General features: G+C 40.3%; 1 protein-coding gene across 6 annotated transcripts in view; it reads right to left on the bottom strand.

The window, feature by feature from the left end:
* Positions 1–23181, bottom strand: part of LOC104020445 (acyl-coenzyme A thioesterase 1) — a 126243-nt gene that overhangs the window by 78542 nt on the left and 24520 nt on the right. For 5 of the 6 annotated variants that reach the window (XR_015701952.1, XR_015701953.1, XR_015701954.1 and 2 more), the window contains exons 1-5: positions 4787–4907; positions 4375–4551; positions 3611–3747; positions 2779–2910; positions 1510–1568 (exon numbers count right to left, since the gene is read on the bottom strand). Coding sequence is in view for 2 of the 6 variants with exons in the window: in XM_087746291.1 (XP_087602417.1) it covers positions 1510–1568; positions 2779–2910; positions 3611–3747; positions 4375–4551; positions 4787–4820 (539 nt within the window). In the remaining 4 variants the exon portion in view is untranslated. Of the gene's footprint in view, positions 1–1509; positions 1569–2778; positions 2911–3610; positions 3748–4374; positions 4552–4786; positions 11619–23181 lie in introns of those variants that run through there. The other variant, XR_015701955.1, reaches the window with a different exon arrangement.

Genomic DNA, 23181 nt, shown 5'->3' with positions numbered 1-23181 from the left:
ACATATTGGTCTATGTGGAATCATGTCCTGCTATTAACAAATGACCATATGACTTAGGGAAAACAAAGACTACTATTAATGTATTCTGCAAATACTTATTAGGAAAGACATTTCTGACTGTTCCAGATTATAATTTACAACTGATCACAAATGAACAGCAAATAAGAATTAGCTCCCACTGTGCTATATGTATGCCTGGAAAACACAGAGGTAAGTAATAGAAAGTCTTTGTCCCAGACATTTTACCTGGTAAGACCTAGATCTGTCACTGAATGGATGTAGTTATTTAATACCATGAGTAACCTGTAGAGTCTACTAACAGCATCTCTCATTAAGGCCAATAGTCCAACATCACTATGTTACACACATTCATAAGTGCTTTCGTATACCTGAAAGGACCATTAAAGTTATGCTGTATATAATCTTTGACTTTCTGCAAAGTCCAGGGTATTTTACCAAGCACCACTTCCAGCCTTAAAACTTCTATTTCAGCTGTAGAATGTATTTAAATGTAAATAACTAGGTTTGACTTCCAAGGATGGAGAATCTCCCACATGCCTTATAACTTGAATGGTGAAAGACATTCCTCTTATTTCTAGTCTGAATCTGCCCAGTCCAGTTTCCAAGCACTGTACCTCATTCTGTCCCTTTTATATATCTGGCTGTGATTACTTCCACATTCACAGGAGATGCTTATACCACGTCTTAAGGTATCTCTCATAGATAAATTAAATAGATTTTCCTGCTCTTCACTGTGGGAGGAATTAACCAAGAACATCAGTGATTTTATTCGGCAGCTTTTCCATGCTTAAGAATAAGAAACCTTATTTACAGTTCCTTCTTCTAATCATGCAGTTAGTCAGTTTTGACTGGACTATATTCCTTATTTTGGTAATGCTAAGCTCAAATATGCCAGAATGTGTAGTTTAGGGGTTTTTTTTCAACCAAACTTGTGATAGCATTTAAAAGAGGGATAAAGTTTATCTTATGGGATTTGTTCTCCTCCAGGCAATGCTGATTACCACTTTGAGGGGGATGGTCTTAATTTTATTATTTGTTGATTGTATGTTTTTTCAGTTTAACTAAGCGATCACCTAATGGGTGACTTTTCTAATACTGTCTACATAACTCTATGTATATATTGTGATAATAATACAAGACGAGTTTTCTGGTCTTTTAGAAACACCACAGTGTTCTAGGCATTGCTCAATTAATATTAACAACTTGAAGAGCACATCTGTTAAGTTTTACATGCATCTTGTGTACAAGTTATCACATCGTGCCAATGTTACTACATTTCCATGATCAGGATATACGTGTTGAACAGAAGGTAAGATTTGTATGAAATACACTGAAAGGAAGAATTAGCTGGGGAAGTTAAGGTAAAAAAAAGTTTGAAACAGTAATTTTGGCTCACTGCTGGGAGGAAGAGCTGGAAGAAGTTCCTGTTTCTCTGAGATATTGCTCCCTTGCAGATCTATATCTTTTCAGCTTTTGAATTTTACTCACATTCTTTCCATCCAGAATTCCACTTCCAAACTTTCCCATTTCTTAGTGCATCTCTCCTTCTAAAAAGAAAAGTGTAATATAAATAAGGATTATTGGAGGCTGCAAGAATTTGCCACTACAGACACACCTAAAAAGCACTTCCACGGCTGACATCTCTTCTGCTAATGTTACCAAAAAATCTGTGTATTACCTCTTTCCAAAGCTGAGACTGCAATGGAAACCACAGCCTTGGGAAGATTAATATTCTCCAATTGTGGGATATGTAGAATTATACATACTTCCAAAGATACAATCAGAGAGGGAGAGCTTAACTGAAACAGAAATATAATGGCTTTCTGCAAAGATGGTGTGCTTGGGAGGAAAGGTATTGAAGCTCAGCAACAAATGTGACTAATGCCAGCGTCATTTCCACATACAAACCACTTAAATCACATTCACACTCAATCCAGCAGAGATGAAGTAGGCAAGAGTGCTCTGGACTGGGATGGTTATTGAACCACTATATTTCCCAGTGATTCACCCACTGGCTGAGAAGTGCATGGCACCAGCCTGCAGAGTCACTAGGAAGATCCATGTTAACAGCTTTCAGCATTTAGGGAAGTAGTTGTTCTTCTGGGTACGGACTGTCTCCTTCCTGCAATGAGCATGTAGCAATACCTCAGCCACAGCTCAGACAAGCCCAGGAGTTGTCACAGACCTACCCCAGCTTTGTTCTCTGGACAACTCTCTTTCATGGACTTCTTAACAGAATACCAAAGATGTTAGCAGAACAGACTTCCTTTTACTATGGGCTAGAGAAACCTGAATCACCTAGAAGGAAACCCAGCATGAACACCAATAGGAGAAGCCTGAAAGAATCATTTAGTTCAGGTGGTGAGTGGATTGTCTTAATGTTTTTAATAAAAGTTGCTATTTAATTGGAAATGTCCTCTCAGCATGGCAAAAGTAGAATAAAGCCAAAAGCTAAGGAAATTAGTTATTTGGATTATAAAAGATAAAAATGACTATTTACAGATGCTAGCTATTAACATATTTTGCCCCCACAGAGATGGTAGGCATGAGAGAGAAGTGGCTTCATTTTCTGAATCTGTGAAAAGAGATTAATGAAGTCACAAAAATCCAGCACAATGATATCTGTTTTGATGAAATATTGATAATGATACCAATACATATGGATATCTGTTTATGCAGACCCAAACCTCACTTAACATGGAAGCCAATGTGGACAATGAGGTCTTGCGGATCTCTCCGTGTATTTTCAGTCCTTACCTCTGATTTCAAAGCAAATGTCTCACGGATTGTCTCTCCGGGTCTGATTCTAGCAACATTAAAAAGAACTGTGAACTGCATGTCATCTTTGGTGAGTGGATCTTCATCACACACTGCCAATTCTAAAATGTTCTGGTAGCAGAAGAAAATAAATAAGAACTCTTATTGAGCTGCTATTACACAGAAACAAAAAAATGGTTATAGGCTTTTGCAGATGAATGTTGACTAGCACAGTGCTAAGAATTAAGAAACCTGTGCTTTCCTTCAGGAGTCTGCTAATGTGGAACACCGTCATTAAACCCAACCTTGAGAAACTTACCATGGAATAGAAGACAACTACCTATAACAGAGAGCTCCCACTATCCTGAGACAGAAAAGATGTCAATGCCCTGCACCACACTGATAACCTCCGCAAAGAACACACTTAGTTTCTTCATCCCCAAAGTTCTCTTAACTACACAGCTTAGGGTAGGATTAAATTTGCTGTCTACTCCACAGCAACTCCTCCACCCTTTCCTTCCAACCAGAAGAGGGAAAGCTCTTTCTAAATTAACCATCCAAAATAGCCCAGATGAAGCATGCTACAGCAGTACTTATTTCTCTCGGGTGACAACAAAGGGAGTCTGGACTAGCTCAGATGTAAGCATTTATATCACTGATGTCTATAACTAGCTGAGGGGAACACTATATGTCTGCTGTTTTGGGCTAACCTGGCAGTTGCAAATGCTGTTACACAAGCATGTTCTGAAGTTATTTAGCACAGTTGATCAACAGGGTGTCAAATGAGGATACTCAGCTATTCAAAATGGTGAAAGTTCTATTTTTTTACTACCTCAACTTCTCTCTGGATCCTAAAGTAGAAAGTCTCATTCCAGACAGGGTTGTCAGAATTCTTGATGGTTTTGGTCTGAAGCTTTTGATTTGAAGCAGATGGCAGCCACAAGCGCACATAGCAGTCTGATGCAGTCACTGCACAGAAAAAAATTAAAAACCCGATGCCAATATTATAGATGAAAAGTAGGGCAAGGCCATGATTCTGGGGACTAATAAATATTACTTAAAAAAAGACACCATCAGTTGGAAGCAACCAAGGAAAACCATCTTGGTATACCAATACCTGGGTAACTACAAATTGCAAAGGTACACATGCACACACAAAGTACACTAAGAGCCGTGTTTCCTATGTGAAGAGAAAGGTATAAAAGACCCCACTGACCATTCATCAGGCATATTCCCTACAGTTCCAGTCACCTATGTTTAAAAAAGTTTAACTGAAACTAGAGCTAGTTCCAGAAAGGGCTGTTAGGATGATTACAGGAAAGGAGAATGCGTATTACAGAGAAGATCAGAGGAGACTGGCTTGCTCAGTCTACCAACACAAACATGCGGAGGGGACATGACGGCTGTCTATAAGGGTTAGGTACTAGAGAAGATCTGTTGCAGCCAAGGGCCGGTGTGGGCCCCAGAACACAAGGGCATGAGCAAGTTGGAAATCTTCATCTCACTTCCAGCCTACATCTACTCTTTATGGTTAGTGCAGTCAGTGCCTCGAGCAGCCGTCCTTTGGGAAGAGCCGGGGCAGGAAAGCGCATTTACTTTGTGAAGCTTGACAACGGTGTGAAAGGAAATCTCCAAGGTGATGTCCTTCAGAGCTGGAGTCTGGACTTGACTGAAGATTTCTACTGCAGCCCGAGATGCCTAAATACTTCAGACTGGTATCAAGCAGTGAATAACATTGGCCCGCAAGGTTTTGGCAGGAAAGTGGAACTGTCCCTTCAATAGAGTAGATAGAAGAGATCATTGAAACTCAGAAATACAGCCCTCGTCACACTACCACCTTTCTAGTGGCCACGTGATATTTGCCACAGGAGTACAGGAAGCCCTTCGGCAGGCAGCTACTCGACCAGCACGGGATTCTGGTCTCCCTCACATCCAGGCTTGGCCAAGGTTGTGCTTGGCCCCACATGGCGAGACGCGAACTGTCTCAGCTGTAACTCAAGTAACTCACTGCAAAGTGACGCTTTTTTGGCTGAACATCTCATTTTTCACTAGAGGAATACACAGGCCAGAGGTTTCAACAGTGTGAGAAAAGGCAGCTCAAGGTCTCTGTCCTGACTGAGGAACCCAAGGGAGACCTCTGCAAAAATGGCAGCTGAACAGCTGGTCCATAGTACACCTTGAGAAGGAGCCATAGCAGTCTGTGAGGATGAGATAATGAGTTAAAGAAAGTTGAATACAAAAGTACACAGAAAAGTCTGTTTTGCCTGCATGTTCAGCATGTGCTTAGGGCTAGATCTGCAGAGGCCCTCCTTAACCAGAAACTACCAATATGATAGTTTATCACATGTAGTTAATTTATAACTATAACATGACTGGTCATCTGAGGACAGCAAATACCCCAAATAATACCATATTTTTGAACTTCTCTAATTTACCTTTGATTATCAAGTATAATCAATACATTTCAATAAAAGGTTCCTAAATACATGGCCTGTGTGGCAAAATTCCAGTCCATGATATGATTTATACCCATTATGACCATCAAAAAAAACCAGCTCCAAGCAGATTTACAGATTGCAGTGTCCTCACAAGGCCTACCTTCCCTTATTGGCCCAGAAAATTCATCTGGGAGTCTTCGTTTTTACCAGTTCCCTGAAATACCACTAGATATGTCCCCCAGTCTAATGATACCTCACACACTTGATCTAATTATAGCCCTGGCATTAGTGCTTTTGTTGCTCTGCTTTATGTACATTGCTTGTATACCTTCAGAACTTAGGAAGATTGCTCATTGTGTAAACTCTGGAGGTGACTAAAAACACAATCAAAGCACAACTCACACAGGTCTCTTGACTTGATGTTCTTGGCTTGTATGATTCTTACAGAAAGCATGTGGATGGGGCAAAACTTCATCTGCAGAGAAAACAAATGCAATTAGTTTTATCATCTCAGAATACAAAAATCATATGTATTTTGAATAGTACAAGGGACAGTCTGTCCTTGCTGTTTGTCTGTTTGAAGTGAGGGGACCACCCTCCAGTGGAAGTACACCATGCTAAGATGATAGCACAACTGCACACTGGGATATTTGCTAAGTAGCTTCAGTAAGTGAAGACACAGAAAGAAAACACAGACCCAGACAATGGTATGGAAAGCTTTTGTAGTCACCCTAGAGGTGCCTGTTTTCATACAACCTGATGTATGCATGGCCATGGTGATGGTTGTACTGCCAATCTGCCAAGGATCCTGTGCCACAGGTGGGTCAATACTGGGCCTTTGGAAGGCAATACTAGGAACTTGCAGCTGCCTGCCTGGATCCTGGCACAGCACTGACACTGGGCCAGGACATGGCAGTTACCACAGTGCTTTAAAAGCTTCTGACTTTGTATCCCAACTAGGACCAAATTTTCATGGCGCTCCTAAGTAGGCCAAGCTCACCAAAAGCCATCTAGAGGAATGCACTACTGACTTTGAGTGAACAGACCATAGACCCAGCAGAGACCCTTCAGATGAAGAAAAAAGTGCCCTGCTTTGGAGGCACAAAATCACAGAATCCCACATCATTAGGTATCTTGAAAATACCTAGTGGGAATGGAACCACTTCCCTTCCAGACATGAGATTTATTTCTATCATAGGCAAGCTATCATTGTAATGCCTGTTTCAAGTTACGTGTTCCTAACTCTAACAAAGAATTAGGCTGGTCAGAAAGTATTTGTCATTTTTAAACAACATTCCAATAAGCCTGAATAAAGGCACATATACAGACACAGGACAATTTTAATACTGAAAGCAGGAAAATGTTTCCTTCTTTTTTCAAATTGGAACATTCACATTTCTTTTTCATTTTCTTTTGAGCGTTTTACCTATTTTTTTGCATATTAGCATGGCTTGTCAGCAATAATAAGCAATAATAACATACAACCCTGCTACCACTGATAAATTGAAACAGGGCCACACAATGTTAGAAGTGTTCCATTAGTTTGAATGGCAGCTTAAACTACACACCAACTAAAACATCGTATCTATTTGTCTAAATGAGAGTATCCCATTACACTGTAACAAAATAATTCGACAATTTTATTTTGAAAGATAGCACCATGATTTATCTTTCTGACACCGAAATGATTAACTTTAGAGATACAAGGAGCTGGGGAAGGAGGAACTTCTCTATAGAAGGAATCACTCACTACAGTTAATCTGAAATTCTTTGAAAATGGGGGGGGACACACTACTGGACATGTTTATTAGAGATAAGAATAGCTTTTATTCAGTTTCATTCAGTTTTGTTTAAAAGTAAATTACATTACATCAAATGGATACCACATGAACTGTGAATCAGCACATTCAAATAAAGGCTTAATATTAAATTTTATGATGTCATTTTTAAAGTTACATCCTTTTTAAATTCAGATTAATATTAAAGAGTTGGCCCGAGCAGAGAAACCCTGTTATTAAACCTACGAAATCACAGATTACTCTGTCTCTTAGCCTCTTAATGGTTGATTGAAACACTTTGTATAAAAATGCAAGACGCATTTGCTCTTGTGTGACAAGAATAATTTCTATTATGCTTTCCTCCAATTTGAAACTGACTTATTTTAAACCTGCTGAGTTCAATGCATTATGGACATTACAAGTTCCAGTTGGGACACTTCCATTTGCCCACTGAAAGAATTTGAGTTCAATTTTCCTGTGCAAATAGTTATTTAACATAGAAGTATCAACAGGAATACTCAGTCAGCATTCCTAGTGGGTTTCATTAACACGAAATATTGGATTATGTAGCCAATTACAGGGCTGACTTTTTAATTAATATGCTAATTCTGTGTTATTTTGTAATCAACTTCCCTCTTGCTCAACAGAAGTCCAAACCATTCTTAGACTCTGCCTTCACTGGAGAAACAGATGTTGGTATACAATTTGCTTTGAACCTTTTGTGACGAAAATTTTGTAATTGCTTACAAAAATGGTGCATCTGCAGTTAATCATCAGGGTACTCTCAGTTGTGATAGGTGTCATGCTTTCATCCTTTCCCACCAGAGCCAGAGAGCCTCACTCCTCCTCCCTTCCCCTTTCAACATCAATCACTTCCCTTAAACATGTCAACATCTGCCTGCCGTTGGAAACATCATCAAAGATGACTGTTCACTACTTCTGATTTGGTGCAGCTTAGTCCTTGTGTTGTTGCAGGGTAAAAGATAAACAGATTCAGATGGGTAAATGTGGCCATAACAAACCCCATGGGCTGTGCAAATCCCCAGGGGAAGCCAGAAGACATTCTGCCCCCAAGATTGCAGTTACTGAATCCTGTGATAACCTTCCAGAATCGGACTAATTCTTTTTTTTAATCAGAAAAAGGCAGAGCTAATTTTCAGCCTACTGGGGTCTGATTTGGGTAGTCTAAAATAACATCCTTGCCCAAAAGCACTGGCACTTCAGAACACCCTTCTAGAAAAATAATCATGGTTAGAGATACCGTTTGCTGTTTTCATAACATGAAGAGCAACATATCATTTCATGATTAATGCAAATTGATAAGCACAAACACCATATTCAGACAGCTCTTGACAGTCTTGCAGTTGCACTGGTCTTGCTCTTTTTAGTTCACTTCCTTGGGAGAACCATAGTTTCCTGCATAGGCACACAGAGAGTAACAAAACCCCTCTGTAAATATCCAGAGCCAAAGGTAGCTTTCCCAGAGGCTCATCTTTCTATTTTTGCTGGAGAAGTAGTAGTGCCACATGGAAGCCAATGACAGAGAGCAGGATTCAGCCACCTGTGTATGTTTGCATCCTAGACAATAACACTCCAGACCAATAAATAGTAGCACATCCAGAGTCCCAAAGAGTGGGCTAAAAAATGAAAAAAAAAAAAAACCCAAACACAAAAAAACCCCAAATTTCTTTTCACTTGATAGCATTTAGCACTGATCTACATTTCTGTATTCTCAAAACAAGTTTTGGGGGAGCCATTTCAGGTCTAAAATACAGAAAAGTCAATAAACAGGACATAATACTAGCATGGCAGAATTGCCACAGCTGTGTCAAACCTTAACAAACTGAAAATTCACATCTGTTGCCAGCATCTCATTGATTGTAATAATATACGTTTGCTGGCCTATTGTCTGGCTTCCAGAGAACAGTCATATGCTAATTAGCTTCAGGAAGACACAAAATTCTTCTGTTTACAAGCAGTTACTCACTTCAAGGTTTCATGCCAAAAAGACAACTTTGAGAGTATGAAATCTTCTCAAAACTCAGTAATGAGGAGCCTACCAAGATAGTCTTTGGATGGCAGTGAAAGAAGAAAAACCTACCAACAGCTCGTATCCTTGATTTCATTCCTTATTGCCCCTCCATGCTGCTCCTAGAACAAGATCTCATGGCTACCTTCACTAGAAAGATAGTCTTCTACGGGACCGTTTCTGCAGAGCCTGGCAATCTGGGAACCTCCTCTCATCACCACCTCTTTTTTTTTTTTTTTTTTTTTTAAAAAAAAGTCCTTGTTTTGTACATGTTGGAAGGCTGATTGGAATCTCAGCATTTCGCTCCCCCTGCACCAAACCTAAGCCCTTCCAACCAGCTGCCTATTTTCATTAAAATTAGAGCAGTGCAAAGTTCTGGTGGTACCAGCGACTGACTAAAGAAATATTCAAAACCAGGAGAGGGGACAGAAGGAGAGAGCATGACCATGAAAGCCTCATTTTCCTTGGGAATCACAATTACCCCAAATCTTATCATTGGAAGTTGAACAGTTAGTGAGTAAATCTAATTTGCCTTACAAACATTTACTGTAATTTCATGTTATCACTGATGGATTGTTTGAAGATTCACTGTGGATTTGGGATGCATCCCCTGTTCATATTCTATCAGTCACCTCTTTACATGTATGAGTGGGTCCTTCGAGGCTTTGTATCGACAGAATTTCTGAGTATTTTACCACATAAAAATTATTCCGTAGTTCACAAAATAAAACTGCTGAAGAGTGATTATTCTTGTCTGAGCAGAAGAAAAGACCCTGTTATGAATATCAACTGCATTCCCAGCAAGTTGTAAATTAATATTGTCCATCACTTCTATGCCAATTTGGTAGCTTCTTTAAACAGCAAAAAATTAGCTGGGAAACTTTTAGTAGGTCTTCCTAGATAGTTCAAAATCTCCACACTTTTCTAAACTTGCTTTTTTTAACATAAAAGAAAAAAACAAACACAAAACCACTCTGTTCTGCTTTCCGTAGCTGTTTACCAATTTACACATACTGGAAAATGCATTTGCCTGACAGAATATCAGAGCTACCTGCAGTATTGAATGAATCTCCTTCCTTGGCAACAGAAGCTTTCTGACCTGAAGCTATCCTTGTACTCTAATCTTTTGGCTGTGTTGCCTATTAACCAGGAGTATGTCCATACTCGTAGAATAGCAGTTGCAGCATTAGGATGAAACGCAAGAACTTTCATTGTAATTGAGACTTTCTAGGTAAAATTATACCTATGCTATCTACTCATCTATCAGATACAGAATTATGTTATTAGATACAACACTGATATTTAAAATTGATAGATAATATTTATATTTAAGATAGACAGATAGCTCTGGATCTAACAGGTAGATAGATTAGATACAAATTTTGTCCAGAAAGTACATTATATTTACAATACATATTCTTTGTCCTGAGCATCCAATGTTTGAATATTTTTAATCTATCTTTCGAGCTATCTGTTCAAGCTACTGATATTTTCCTGAATCTTTAACTTCACCTGCAAATATTACCATGGCACAAATATAGGAAGTATTCTTTATTCTTAGTAATTAATGATTGTCTATAAGCCATAGCATGTAACATTGTTTCTCACTATATTTAAAACCCATGAATGCCCATATTTCTTTTATTTGCTGCAAAATTTGACATAGGGTTTGATATATAAAGAAAAATAATTCACATCTTGCATTTCAGACACCGTGTCCATTACTTTTTAAAGATATACATGAGAAAATAACTCTCAGCTAATAATTCTGTCGATTTATACTAAAAACTATCAGTTAAAATCTCTGAATGGAACTTACTATTAGAAAACTCGAGTCCAGACATGAAATACTTCCACTAGAATCGCAGATGCTGTAAACATTACATTAAAGATAGCTAAATCAGCCAAATAGTTCATTAGAACTCTCCCCTGCAGCTAAAGTAATATAAATTATGCTTTGTTACTAGAAAAAGCTGTTGGGTTTTTTCAGCTGGGGCAAGCAACAAACATGTGCTATCCTGAGAAAAGCATGCAGCAGGGCTAAAGCACTTTCATTTTACAGGGAGGTAAACTTATCAAGGCCAGCCCTCTCTTCATTCCCGGTGTTCACTCCAGGATGTACACCTCACGATAAAAGAAAAGGGCCACATTTTCGCCGTGTTTTTGCTGAAGCTCACTTACATGCTAGTTACCGTGAGGTAAAAGGGGAAAATGGTAAATTTGCAAAGTTCACGATGACCCTACCACAGCGCACCAGCAGCAGTTTGTCTCTGCATCTCAGCAGATGCAAAGAGGAGGGAGTTTGCTCGCGAGAACTGGAGCAGGGAGGTCCCAACAGCAAGGTGCTGGGCCACAGCAAAGCGCGGAGCTACAATTCTCTTACCTTGGCTGGTGGGCTCCCCATGACACACAAGATGGCGACAGCAACAGAAAACCCAATTTGGGTAACAGATCTGTCAGCTGACAAACACGTTCTCAGCTTGTTGCTGCTGCTGAAATAACACGAAGGACACATATAATTTATACAGGCGCTGAGCTCCACCCTCTGCCTCCTCTGCGTGGAGAAGAGTCTGCCTACGTCTGAGAGGGAAAGATCTGCAATGTCAGAGGTGAGAGGAAAGCTGCAGTTACCACATCTGTGCCTGTCACTTTATTACCTCTCACAATTTGTTATTGCCCCAATATTGTCCTGCCAGGTTTTTGGGTGGATTCTGCCATGTTCCGAAAGTGTTCCTTCGCTCCCCATCTCTTTCATCTATCTAGTCAGTAGCTGAATTTTGAGTAGCTTTTAAGTTCTTCCACAATATACTCCAGAAAAAAAATCAAAGGGGGGATAGCTGAATCTCATCTGTTAAAATTTCTGGTGGGAGAACAACCCACTTCTAAATGCTCTTTTCAACTCTTCCTACAATGGGGACTTGTTTTAATATATTACTGGGAATCTTTCTGCCAACCAGTCAATCGGGTGCCCTTACTTTGAAGTACCTACTGGATGATTACCTGGCCAGTGCAGAGACGCTGGTGAAATTGAGATAAATATTGGTAGGGAAAGGGAAATCTGCATACCTTCTGGCCTTTTCCCCTCTTTCTTCTAAGAAGAACATGACAACTTGACATCTCCCAGCTTCCCATCCTATTCCCCCATCAGCTTGCTGGTGACAGCGGTGGGTCCTAAGGCATACTCTGGAGGTGGCACAGGCATGGCTTCCTCCACCTCTCCCATGCCTACAACCCATGGGGTGCCTGTCAGGACACTGCTTCAGGCAATCTGTTCTGGCTGTACCTTAATCCACGCTTGCAATTTCATGTTGGATGTCGTGCAGACCCAGACTTGGAAAAGGCCTGGAGGCCACCATAAGTCTGCAGTAAGATATGTCCTCACTGTGGGACAGTAATATCAGATAGGACCAAGCCTCACCAAACAACCAGTGGACACCTTACACTGATGGAAAGGGAGACTGTCAAGAGTTAATTTTCATTGAATAGTAGTTACGAGTTTGGCTTTTGGCAAGAGAATAAAAAAAAATGAAATGTAACCACAAAATCGTTTAGGAAAATAGGTTTACTTGAAATCTTTGGCTTTAGATTTTTCCTGAAACTCAGATGCACACTGTGGATCACCTTTAAACCACTTTTTAAAGCATTTTCCACACAACTGAAGCCACAAACTGTCACCAATTGAAAATTAGTTCTAGTCAGACACTCCTGGGCTTATGCAAGCGACAACCACCAGCTCAAACCGACATTTCACAAAGGCTCTGCTGGGGCTGGCAATGCAGCCACCGTGCTAGCGGTGAAGACTGGATGCAGGCTTACCCAAGCAACAGGGTGACAACTTGAGTGCTTAGTTAGGTTGCCATCTTTGAAACACCCAAAACAAAGATATCTCAAGTAAAGGTCTGCTGTGTGTGTGCAGCAAATCAAAGGGCAGCTACAAAACTCCCAGAAAAATAAGCCAAACTCCTCAGAAAGCAATCTGGGGTTCAGAGCAATTAACCATGCAAGTCTAGCGCTCCTGCAGTAACATTGTTTTGACAGCCTCACTTGGGCATTTTTACAGGAGCAGTGAAGACTGCGGTGTAAGCATTCTTCTCCATGCTTCCTTGGACACAGGAGTCTGTAGCATCCCATTTCCAGGGATAAGAAAAAAAAGCAGAGAAAAAGGGGAAAAAGCTCTTATTCAGAGTGGAGTTTGGGTTTTCCTCCTTTATATTGCTGTTGCAGCGTTGATCACAGGTTCTGCTGCTGTAGTGAACTGAGAGACCAAAATAGTAGGCTGACAAATTTACCTCCTAAAGAGAAGGCAAATGGAAAAAGAGCCAGAGAAAAATGAACTCCACTCAAAGAGGGGTATGTCTGCCTGGAAACGGAGCAACACATTAAAAACAGAACAGCTGCAGCAGGGAGACCCAGGTCTTAATGGAACAGGAAAGAAGAAAAAAGCTGCCAGAATGTCTTCAAATCAAGGTGCAAATGCTATTTTGGAGAGCTATGGAACTAATTTTTCCAATAGCCCCTCCAAGAAATTAACGTTTCCAGTAAATCAGTGTGGCCAAAATACATAAAACATTTTGTGTTGCTTGTCAACAAGCACGCTGACAAGTACCACGTCCATTTCCTCCTGGACATGAGGGAGATGGGCTACGTGATGTCAGGCCTTACTACAGACACAAAAAATGTACAGCATGGGGAAAGTAAGACAGTCAACTGCATAAAGAAGGAAGGACAAAACTAAAGGTTAAATCTAAAGCAAAGAGGGCACAGCGCAATGCATTAGCAAACTAGCCAAATCGTAGGCAATATCTTCCAGGGGATACAGAAAGTCCTCCTCCTCCCCTTGTTATAGGGAGGACATAGTCATGCCAGGCTTATACTAGTGGAGATGTCAGATTCAGAAAATATAACACTGTGTCTGCAGTTTCAGTTTGTAAAAGGCTGTTCAGGAGACAAAGAGAAGAGGGATTCTAGAAAGATTTTACAGGTTAATTAAGCTGGTCTCATTCCACCTTTATGAACAAATCTTATTTCTTTTCTCAATTAATATTAAGAAAGTACTTGGAAATAAGCTGGGGGGGGGCGGGAAGGGAGACAAAAAGGCATATCAAATTACACTGAGCTTAAATTGCTTCATACCCTACCTGTTGGCACTCGGATAATGCACAGAAGAGAGTATGTGAAACAGAATCAGAATAGAAGGAATGCAAGCCCACGCTGTTCCCAGTATGCAAGAAATAGAAGTTAATTAATACAGTGTTCAGCTTCATGCAACTTACCCCGTGGGCTGCTCACTAACAGCCCCTTGCAAGAAGCTACTCAGAGTCACAGCTGAGCTGCCAGAAACCAAGCAGTAGAGTGGTGGCACCTCTAAATGGCTGTGATTTGGATCATCCTACTGCTGACATAAACGTAAAAACTAACTGGGACAGAGCTTACAGCAGGTATTGAAGACTCATTTAGTGGAGTTCATTATTTACCCCAGCAAAATGGCAACAGCACAGCAAAATTTCATACAAACACGTCTCAGGTTTGGTGTACAAAAAAATGCTCTCAGTGAAGCACTGTCTTCATAGTCCTTCCATGCTTGATCCTAACAGCTTCACAAGCAAGGATAGTAATTACTGAAACACTCTCCTATAAATATAAATCTCCTGTGATTTTGTTTGAGAACATTTGTTTAGTCATCCCGTGAAAGCTGTTAAGTAGAGACAGGTGATGGATCTTCCTAGGGCTAGATGCAGCCACACTGCTGAGGAGATGGAGGTGGAAGACTGTGCAGCTTTGCAGAGACTCCTTCTTGTGCCAGACAGTGACAATGGGAGATGACAGTTGCTTTCTCCTTGCCTCATAAATCAGTTCCTACCTTTTTCAGCTCAGTGGTGGGGTTAGAAAAATTATAGTAATCTGAGAAAATAATTGTCCATAGTCAAATTCAAACAAAAAAAAATTCAGAATGTTCTCAGAAATTGAGGAAAAAAGCCTTATTTTTCCCTAGCTCATCCCCAAACTATTCTTTTCATACCTGGATTATTTAACCACTGTAAAAAATAATCCAAACAAAAAAAACTTTATTGAAATATATCTCAATTTTTCAATTCAACATTGCCGCGTGAAACTAGAAGCTATAAAGCAAGCTTCAGAAATGCCAGTTTTGGGGCCTTTCAAAACTGAAACATTTAATTTTGAAATAAAAGCTTTCTAATTTTTCACTGTTTTCCCCCGCCCCATTCTTTTTGAGCAAAACAGCACAGCTAATTTGAAATTCTTTTAGATTGTTGAATGCTTTCCAAACAACCATTTTCAGCACACCTGATGGTAATTAGAACAAAATACCAAGTTGTCTGTCTGAGCAGCAGCCAGGTGGTAGCAGCATTTGTAAATGAACTGTCCTTCTTGCTATCAAGATCTGAACCTGTTTCAGAAAAGTAAAAGGTGCTATATCCTCTCACCTATCTCCTGAACCACTGCAATCTTAAATAAAGATATCATACAGTAAGGCCAGTATCACTGGCTCTTTTTCCTGGCCAGAGTAAGAGAGCTACTAATTTCCTTAGACACTTTGCAGGTGTGGCTGTAAATATGGCAAGATAGTGATCTTTGCAGCTTCAAGATCGGAGGAAGCTGCTTATTACTTACCTGGGGTATCTGAGGACTGGCGTGTTATCTTTCCAAGACACGTCAATGTAAAGCCACACGTTGAAACCCACTGTATTTATGTTTAGAAATTGTTCTTTTATTTTAAACCAAGTGATTGCAGAGCATCTAATTGAAATAACTGAGTAAGATATTTCAATGCCATTCCACTTAAGCCAGTTTCTGAGACCTTTATCTTCAGATCTTATACAAATAGTCTGACACTGATGTCAGTATGAAATTGCTTGAGTAAAGACCTCAGAAGAGTTAGGTAAGTATTACACTTCACCACTTGGCTGACAGGAAGCCTTGACTTATGGTTATGGTATTTAGCTTCAAATTGTCAAGAGAAGGGTTTCTTTCTTAGTTGCCACCAACCTCTTGTATTTTTTTAATAGTCACTTTTTTAGAATCAAGAGAGTAACTCTTGTTTTCTCCTGTTGTTTTTCACTCTCTATGACTTTGGGGCAAGACCTACTAAGGAAATGTTTGCTACTGAACGTTATTATACTGAGCAAGAGTCATTAAAAACAAAGGTTACTGTGATTGTATGACATCATACGTAGCAGTATTTCTTTTCTAACCCTGTTGCTGTGTCAAATGCTCTTTCAGCCCTGTATGTGATTTTATTCAAGGTTCTACCTTTACTCAGGCACAGCCCTTATATTTTGGCTCAGAAAGGGATAAAAGATATACACGGATTTATTTAAAATAATATGCAAGTCATCAAGGGTTCAATTCATTAATTCCTGGCAGTAACTTATCCTCTAAGTAGCCCTCCAAAATTAACAAGAATAAAGACAGTAACAGGCATCCTCATTATGTTATTCTGTACGTTAGTATAGTTAATGGGTAGGCTTTTTACATAAAGCCATCATCAGCCAACCTATGTCCTAGCTTAAGTAATCTGGAAGACTTCAGTGAAGTGTAAATGTAAGAAAACCACTCACCTGAGCATAGACACAGGGCAAAGAAATACAGAAACAGCCAGTTCAGGGTGAACTGAATACATCCAAGTATATCATCAGTAGCTTTGGAAATACCCGCAAAGTATGCCTTTGTAGCAGGCATACTGATCACAAAGGAGAAGTGAATACTGGCACAGAATCCTTGGTAAATATCTGAAAATGCTCAAGTCTTAAAAATATCTGAGGGTGAAGTTTCATGCTGCAGCAAAACTCGTCTAAGAGTTAGTTGTCACTAAAAGAGGAGGTCTTACTCCCATCCCAGTCCCAAGCTTAGAGAGTTCTGCCCCTACCCCACAGTATTGGCTCTGGCACTCTTCTGGCCAAATGCTAAGCTCATTTGAGGAGCTGAAGCAATAGAAAATGACTCTTTTCCTTTTTCTGAGGAATTTCCAGGGCTGCCCTTCTTTATTGGCATGTAGCCATTACCTCAGCTTACTAGACCATACAAACTCACCTTGAGTTCAGTAGTGGGAATCTGACCGTGGGCAAATAGCATTGTCCATAAGAGCTGCCTAAAGCATTAAGACTCATAGGGAAATGAATATCAGAGGTGGAAAAGACATTAGACAATTCCCTGCGAATGGATCATTACAATTCATTGACCCCAGTACCAGAAAGTTGTGGGGCTTTTCACTACCTCTTTGTATGGTTCTTCTAAGGTTACTGCAAGGTTGTCAAAATTGAAAACTTAATTTTTCCTTCCTTCACTTCTTATGTTCATCTTTTTTTTTTTTTTAATACAAAATCTCTAGACGTCAACCAAGCTACAGGGACAATTTAAAACAGAATAACCAGAGTTTGACCTAGCCATTAGAGTTATTCTGAGTTATGAGCTTTGCAAGCTTATTTACAGCAATTAAGAACCCTGTGACTCACTTCTGGTGGATTATAACTTCTGACAGCAGGAGACTACTTCACAAGGACTTCATGGGCTCTACAGAGTCATGGGGATTTTAATACAAAAGCTCCTTCTGCATTGATACTTATCCCTAAAGAAAATATTTCTGATGAGAAAAGTTTCTTGTTTAGGTATGCGTCTGTTCTTCTAATCCATTTGCACCATTCTTGTGACAAAAACAAGTCAGAAAGTTTTCCTAATAGTGCAACTGGGAATTCACCTTGCTGAGAGCACTCTCAGCTTTATTCCAGCAGTATGAAAGCAGCTTTCTGTCACCTGCTCCCCTTAACCCAGTGTAGAAGGCAGACAAGTGTGAGCAGAGAGCCCGGCACTTGAAATACAGGGAGCATCTCAGTTGGTCTCAGGAAAGCTACTCTAACCTGTGCCAAGGCAGAGTCATCTCTGGAGCCTGATACTATCTCTGAATGTCTCTATGCATGCATATTAGGTCTGTTTTAATTCTTTTGTTTCAGCAGCACATAAAACACTTGACTGCAATTTTAAATGCTTTCATTCTAGTAGAAAACTGATTTTTCACAGGCACAGATCTTTTTTAAGCTCTTAATTCATATAATACCTTGGGACTTCTGAAGCTCCTAAGATTTTTTTACAACGTTTCTTGAAACCTGAGAATGCAGAATAGAAACTCATACCAAAGCCAACAGAAATTTATAGCCTTCAGCATCTCAATGAACTAGGGTGTTTTTAACCTTAGGCCTCCACCATTCATGGTTTATGTGGCAGGTGAGACATGATATGGCCAACAAGCCAGAAAATTTTCATGTAGTTCATGAGAGGCATTGAGTCTGTTCAGAGCGGAATATTAAAATAAGCTACCTACACTGCCTCCTTTGACAGAGGATCTAGATCTATGTGCCAAAGGTCCAAAATTAGGCCTCCTGGTCCTAGCCAGGGAGAGTCTGGGCTGGAGGAGATGAACTCACTGAGAGGCTCTAGCTTCCAGGGGTAGAGATCTGATGGAACAATAGATTTCAGATGGTGACCTCTCCCATAAATACCTCCAGGAATCAAGCCTCACCCACAGCCTGCTAATGCAGCGGAGCACAAACCATTAATGGTGCCTTCTCTGCAACACAAGCAATTTGTCCTCTGCAATCTCTCCCCCTGCAACAGATACGTTGCAAAGTGGCAGAGACCCTTGCCTTCTATGATTCAAATCCACTAATTGTTGGTCTTCCTACTGTGTACTCACACACATACTGAATGCATTTGTCAGCCAAGTACTAGCAAGCGAGCTGTGAACCGCAAAAAGGTAAAACATCCCGTGACTTGCCCACACCAGTGCTGGGAACTGGAATGTTCATCCCACAGAGGAAATCATGTTGGCACACCTCCCCTCACCCTTCCCAAAAAGGTTTCACTCACATATATAAGAAAGATTTTGAAATACTTCTGGGCTGATGCCTCACTTCGCATGCCAGGACCCTGCCTACATAGCTGTTTTGCTACCACATGGGTGGCCAGGAAGTCACCTGGGCAGGCTAGGAGCTTTGAAGCTAAGAGATCTTGGAAGCTGGAAGCAAAGGAATTGGCCAACAGCTGAAGGACATTTAATGGATAGCTCATTCAACTGCTGACCAGCCTAGGGGGTAGCCCCCGGTAACTGGGAGAAGCCAGCAGTGTCATGGCATCACAGAATGGTGGGTAGCCAGTGGAACAGGCCAGGTGGGTCCGCAAGGTTTACGACAGCATGACAACTTTCCAAGCAGGTTTCCATGAAGCTGGAGAACCAGCCAACCCAGCAGTACAGAATCCAATCAACATTTTCAAAAGGAGAAGTGTTGCATCAGAAAACTTATGATTGGCTTTTTTCATCAGACATCACTTCCTCATGTATGCTAAAACTGCGAATGGGAAGTACCTGACTGTTGTTAACACACCTCATATTTCTTCCTCCTCCTCAGACTTGATACACAAACAGCTGACAACATGGACAGATATGTGGAGCACGGAATGCCTTGTGCAACAACTACATGCTCTTGCTTACAGGAAAAAGAGGAGAGAGGAAATGAGAATGAAAACGTTAATGCAGCCTCTGCTCCATTTGAATACTCCTTGGCTCTGTCATAAATTCTCTGCACATCTTAGGCAAGTTAGTGAACAATTTGTAGCATGAAATGAAAGTAGCAACAGCCAGTTCACCTGAGATCTGGGCAACTGGAGCAACTCAGTGGAAACACAAACTACAAATGCAAAGAAAAATTATCATTATTCTATTGTTATAGAATATTACTGGCCCTACTTCCAAATAATTATCATTTGAAAACATCCCTTTTAGACACCTTCCATTTATGAACCCAAACATGCATACTGACACTGTCGATGTTCAGAGAAATTTAGTCGATTTCCCACTAAGTGTCTGCATCATGGGAAACATCATTTTACACATGGTCCAGAGAGCACCAAAACATCCAGCAGCCATAGCACGGGTCAGAAATGTGTCCCACCCTCTGAATTCATACTTGAAGACGCTTCTTGTTCCACATAGGCCATTGTCTACCCTTATATGGCTCTGAATCTAATTAAATGAATGGTTGTATTACATTATTACAGATGCGGCTAAATGCTGTTCACTTGTCCCCAGCAAAACACCCTTCAACTCTGTGGGGAATAACCTGGGAGTCAGAAAGTTAATTAATGGTTTCACTAGCCACCAAGGACAGTCTGTAAGAAGTAGTGAGCAGGGCAGCTTAATTTTCATTCAATATACTCATGTACTAGGAAGTCTATATTAATAACTTCAACAAAATATAGGACGGTATCCATCACAAAACCAAGAAAAAAAGATACTATAAAGCTATTTGAGGCTTTCCTAAATGGGAACAGATTTTAACAGCTGTTAATTAACAACTCCTTTTATATCTAACATTTTGAAAAAGAACTGTACAGCTGAACCCACGCCAATCCATTTCAGCCTCTACAGACAGGAACACCTATTTGATTTCTTAATGCTAGTTCTGGTTGTGATCATTCGAGCTTCACTTCCTTCCTTCTGACATACGTAGTCATCACCATTACGTGGTCTGTCTGTGTCAGGACAGTGTCTAACACAAAACATGCTGACGACAGAGCATCGCAGGGTTTTTACTGCTACCTGTGTGGTGCCGAGCACAAGTAAAATCCTCCTCTCTTACACTACGCCTCCTGTCCCCCACCAATCCAGATTACTGCGAGGAGCTAGTCAAAATTCAGCCCATCAAAAACCAACCCACAGTAAAATTCTGAAAGTTCGAAGTTGTCTGTTTGCTGTTGGAAAAAGATGTGCTGAAAAGATTCAGAGACATCTTTCTGATCTGCAGCTACTGGTAATTCATTAGAAGGTTTTGTGGTTAGACAATACTAGCTTTTCTGCTATCCATTTAGTAGTTATATCTCAAGCATTTAAAAAGTCAAAAGCTTTGATCCTCTCAGACACTTGCACATGTTCCTCTCTAAAATAGTCTAACTGATATTAATGGGATAATTCACAGTTAAAGTGCCACCTCAGGTGCACAAGTGTTTGATGAATTGGAGCACCACCAAACAACAAAGGAATATGCACAAAACATTAGCCCAGTCTCCCCTCTTTGCTCCCCACAAAAACCAAACACATCACATTTTATTCAAAGGCTTAATTATTGTTTAACTGCTGTCTTTTTTACTTCTATTTTCTCATTTGTGTTGGTGTTTGCATTGGTGTTCATGTAATCTATTTAGATTGCAGGGTTTTTTCTGAGCAAGGTCTACAGCTTATCTGGGAACTTTTATCACTTTTAGCAAAATGGGGCTCACTTCTCTGTTGACTTTTTGCAGTGCCACAGTACCATAAATGACAATAAATTCTATTTCTGATCCTTGAAACCTGTGTTATAGCTAAACTACGTATTTTCCCTCCTACATGTTCCTTTCACATTGTGACCTCTGACTTTTCTCAGCCTCCACACCACATTTCCTTCCCACATGATAGCTAAATTTAAATCAAGACTGGATGATTGTCTTTTATGTGTAGCTCAAGCAGACATTAGGAACTTGATTCAGGAATTACTGAGAAAAATGCATGCATGGTGTAGGTCAGACTAAATAACCATAGCTGGCCTTAGCTTTAAAAATGTCTTTTTCTTCTATGCATCAAGCTTTTCTTTACACCTCAAACATATATTAGGAGCCTGTAGTTGACTAATATCCATAGGCAGTGATGGTCTATGTGCTTTATAAAAAAGGTTCACACAAAGACACAAGCTGTTCCCATTACTTCAGGGAGACTTGGTCTGTAGTCTAATAGTGTTAGAAACTAAATGCCCTTGGCACTTACATATAGCGTACCTCTTCCAACAAATATGGAGCAACAGAACTTCCCAGAAAATACATTGCACAGGACAACATATAAAAGCTGTCTCAGAAGGAGCTTTGGTTCCAGGGCCTGGGGTTCAGAAAACCCCAAGAGGAGGAAACACACATCCTTCCCCTTCTGTACACCTTTCTTCCCTGAGAAAACATTTTGAAGGCAGTTCCTGGAGACAAATCTTGAGGGATTTCCTCAGCCAGTTTCCATTTCTTATTCATATTCCTATAGCAGAGGCACCAGTCCTTCACTTGCATCTCATCTGTGTCAGTGGGTTTCAGGCTTTCCTGTTTATAGTTTACATAACCATCATGGCAGCAGTGCCATTAGGATAATTATAGTTAAGACAGAACTCCCTTGCACACTACCCAGAGACATTTTGTGTCTAGATAATGAGGTCAGCAGTTTCCAAGATTTGCGGAACAAGGACAAATTGTTTTGGCAATGTGCCTGATTTACTCCCAAGTTTGCCTGTACCACCTTCTCCTACAGTAGACCCTATCTGCTTTTCTGCATTACCGTTCAATGCTACTTTCTGCTTCAGGTTCTTCTTCGCCCCGGATGAACCATATCATGTTCTGCCCTCTACAGAAGCTTCCATCCTAAGGGCCACCACCAGCACAGAGGCCAAGGGAGAATTCTTCCAGTTAAGATAATTACAGAAACAATGGGGAGGTGGAAAGGGGAGGAATCATAGGCCAAAATCATATTCAAGTAAGAGTTCCTAAATAAACATCATTGAACACACTTCTAAGCTGTTGTTACATTGCAAGTAACAAGAGGAAACACAACTTAATCTGCTACTCACAAATGTGTTCTGGTCTTCCAAACCCAACCCTGTATGCCGTTGCTGTCTCTTCAAGAGAGTCACACACCCCAGGGCATTTCTGCTCTACTCTAGCCCGTGAGATCTGACAGTCCAGGTTTTAATCTCATGTCACATTCAAGGCCAGACTAATACCGCCATTTCCTCAATTCATACCATTGCAGCAAAATTCATAGCACCAGAATTTTCATAGCCATGCTTTGTAGACCTAGTAACTCTAAATATGACTTGACTGTGCACTCAAATTGAAGATATATCCATCAAAACAGGTATATTACAGGGGAACTCCTGACCCAAACAAAATCAGTAGCAAAACTATTACTGAGAAATATGCATCTAAGAACAGTGCTATCATTCCCAGCAGCTATGCAGAGAGTAAGCTTCATACAAAGCAGAACAGCTGATTTACTTAGGAAAAGCATTGCAACTACCTAGCAATAAAAACACAGCACCTTGCATTCTACATGGGTGGTAAGTCATTGCCAGAGACAGTC

Source organism: Nipponia nippon, unplaced genomic scaffold (genome assembly GCF_047370975.1).
Source record: "Nipponia nippon isolate SJK-2023a ecotype South Korea unplaced genomic scaffold, ASM4737097v1 scaffold_10, whole genome shotgun sequence".
Classification (NCBI taxonomy): domain Eukaryota; kingdom Metazoa; phylum Chordata; class Aves; order Pelecaniformes; family Threskiornithidae; genus Nipponia; species Nipponia nippon.
The sequence above is the reverse complement of the archived record's forward strand: the minus strand, read 5'-3'. Positions and strand labels throughout refer to the sequence as shown.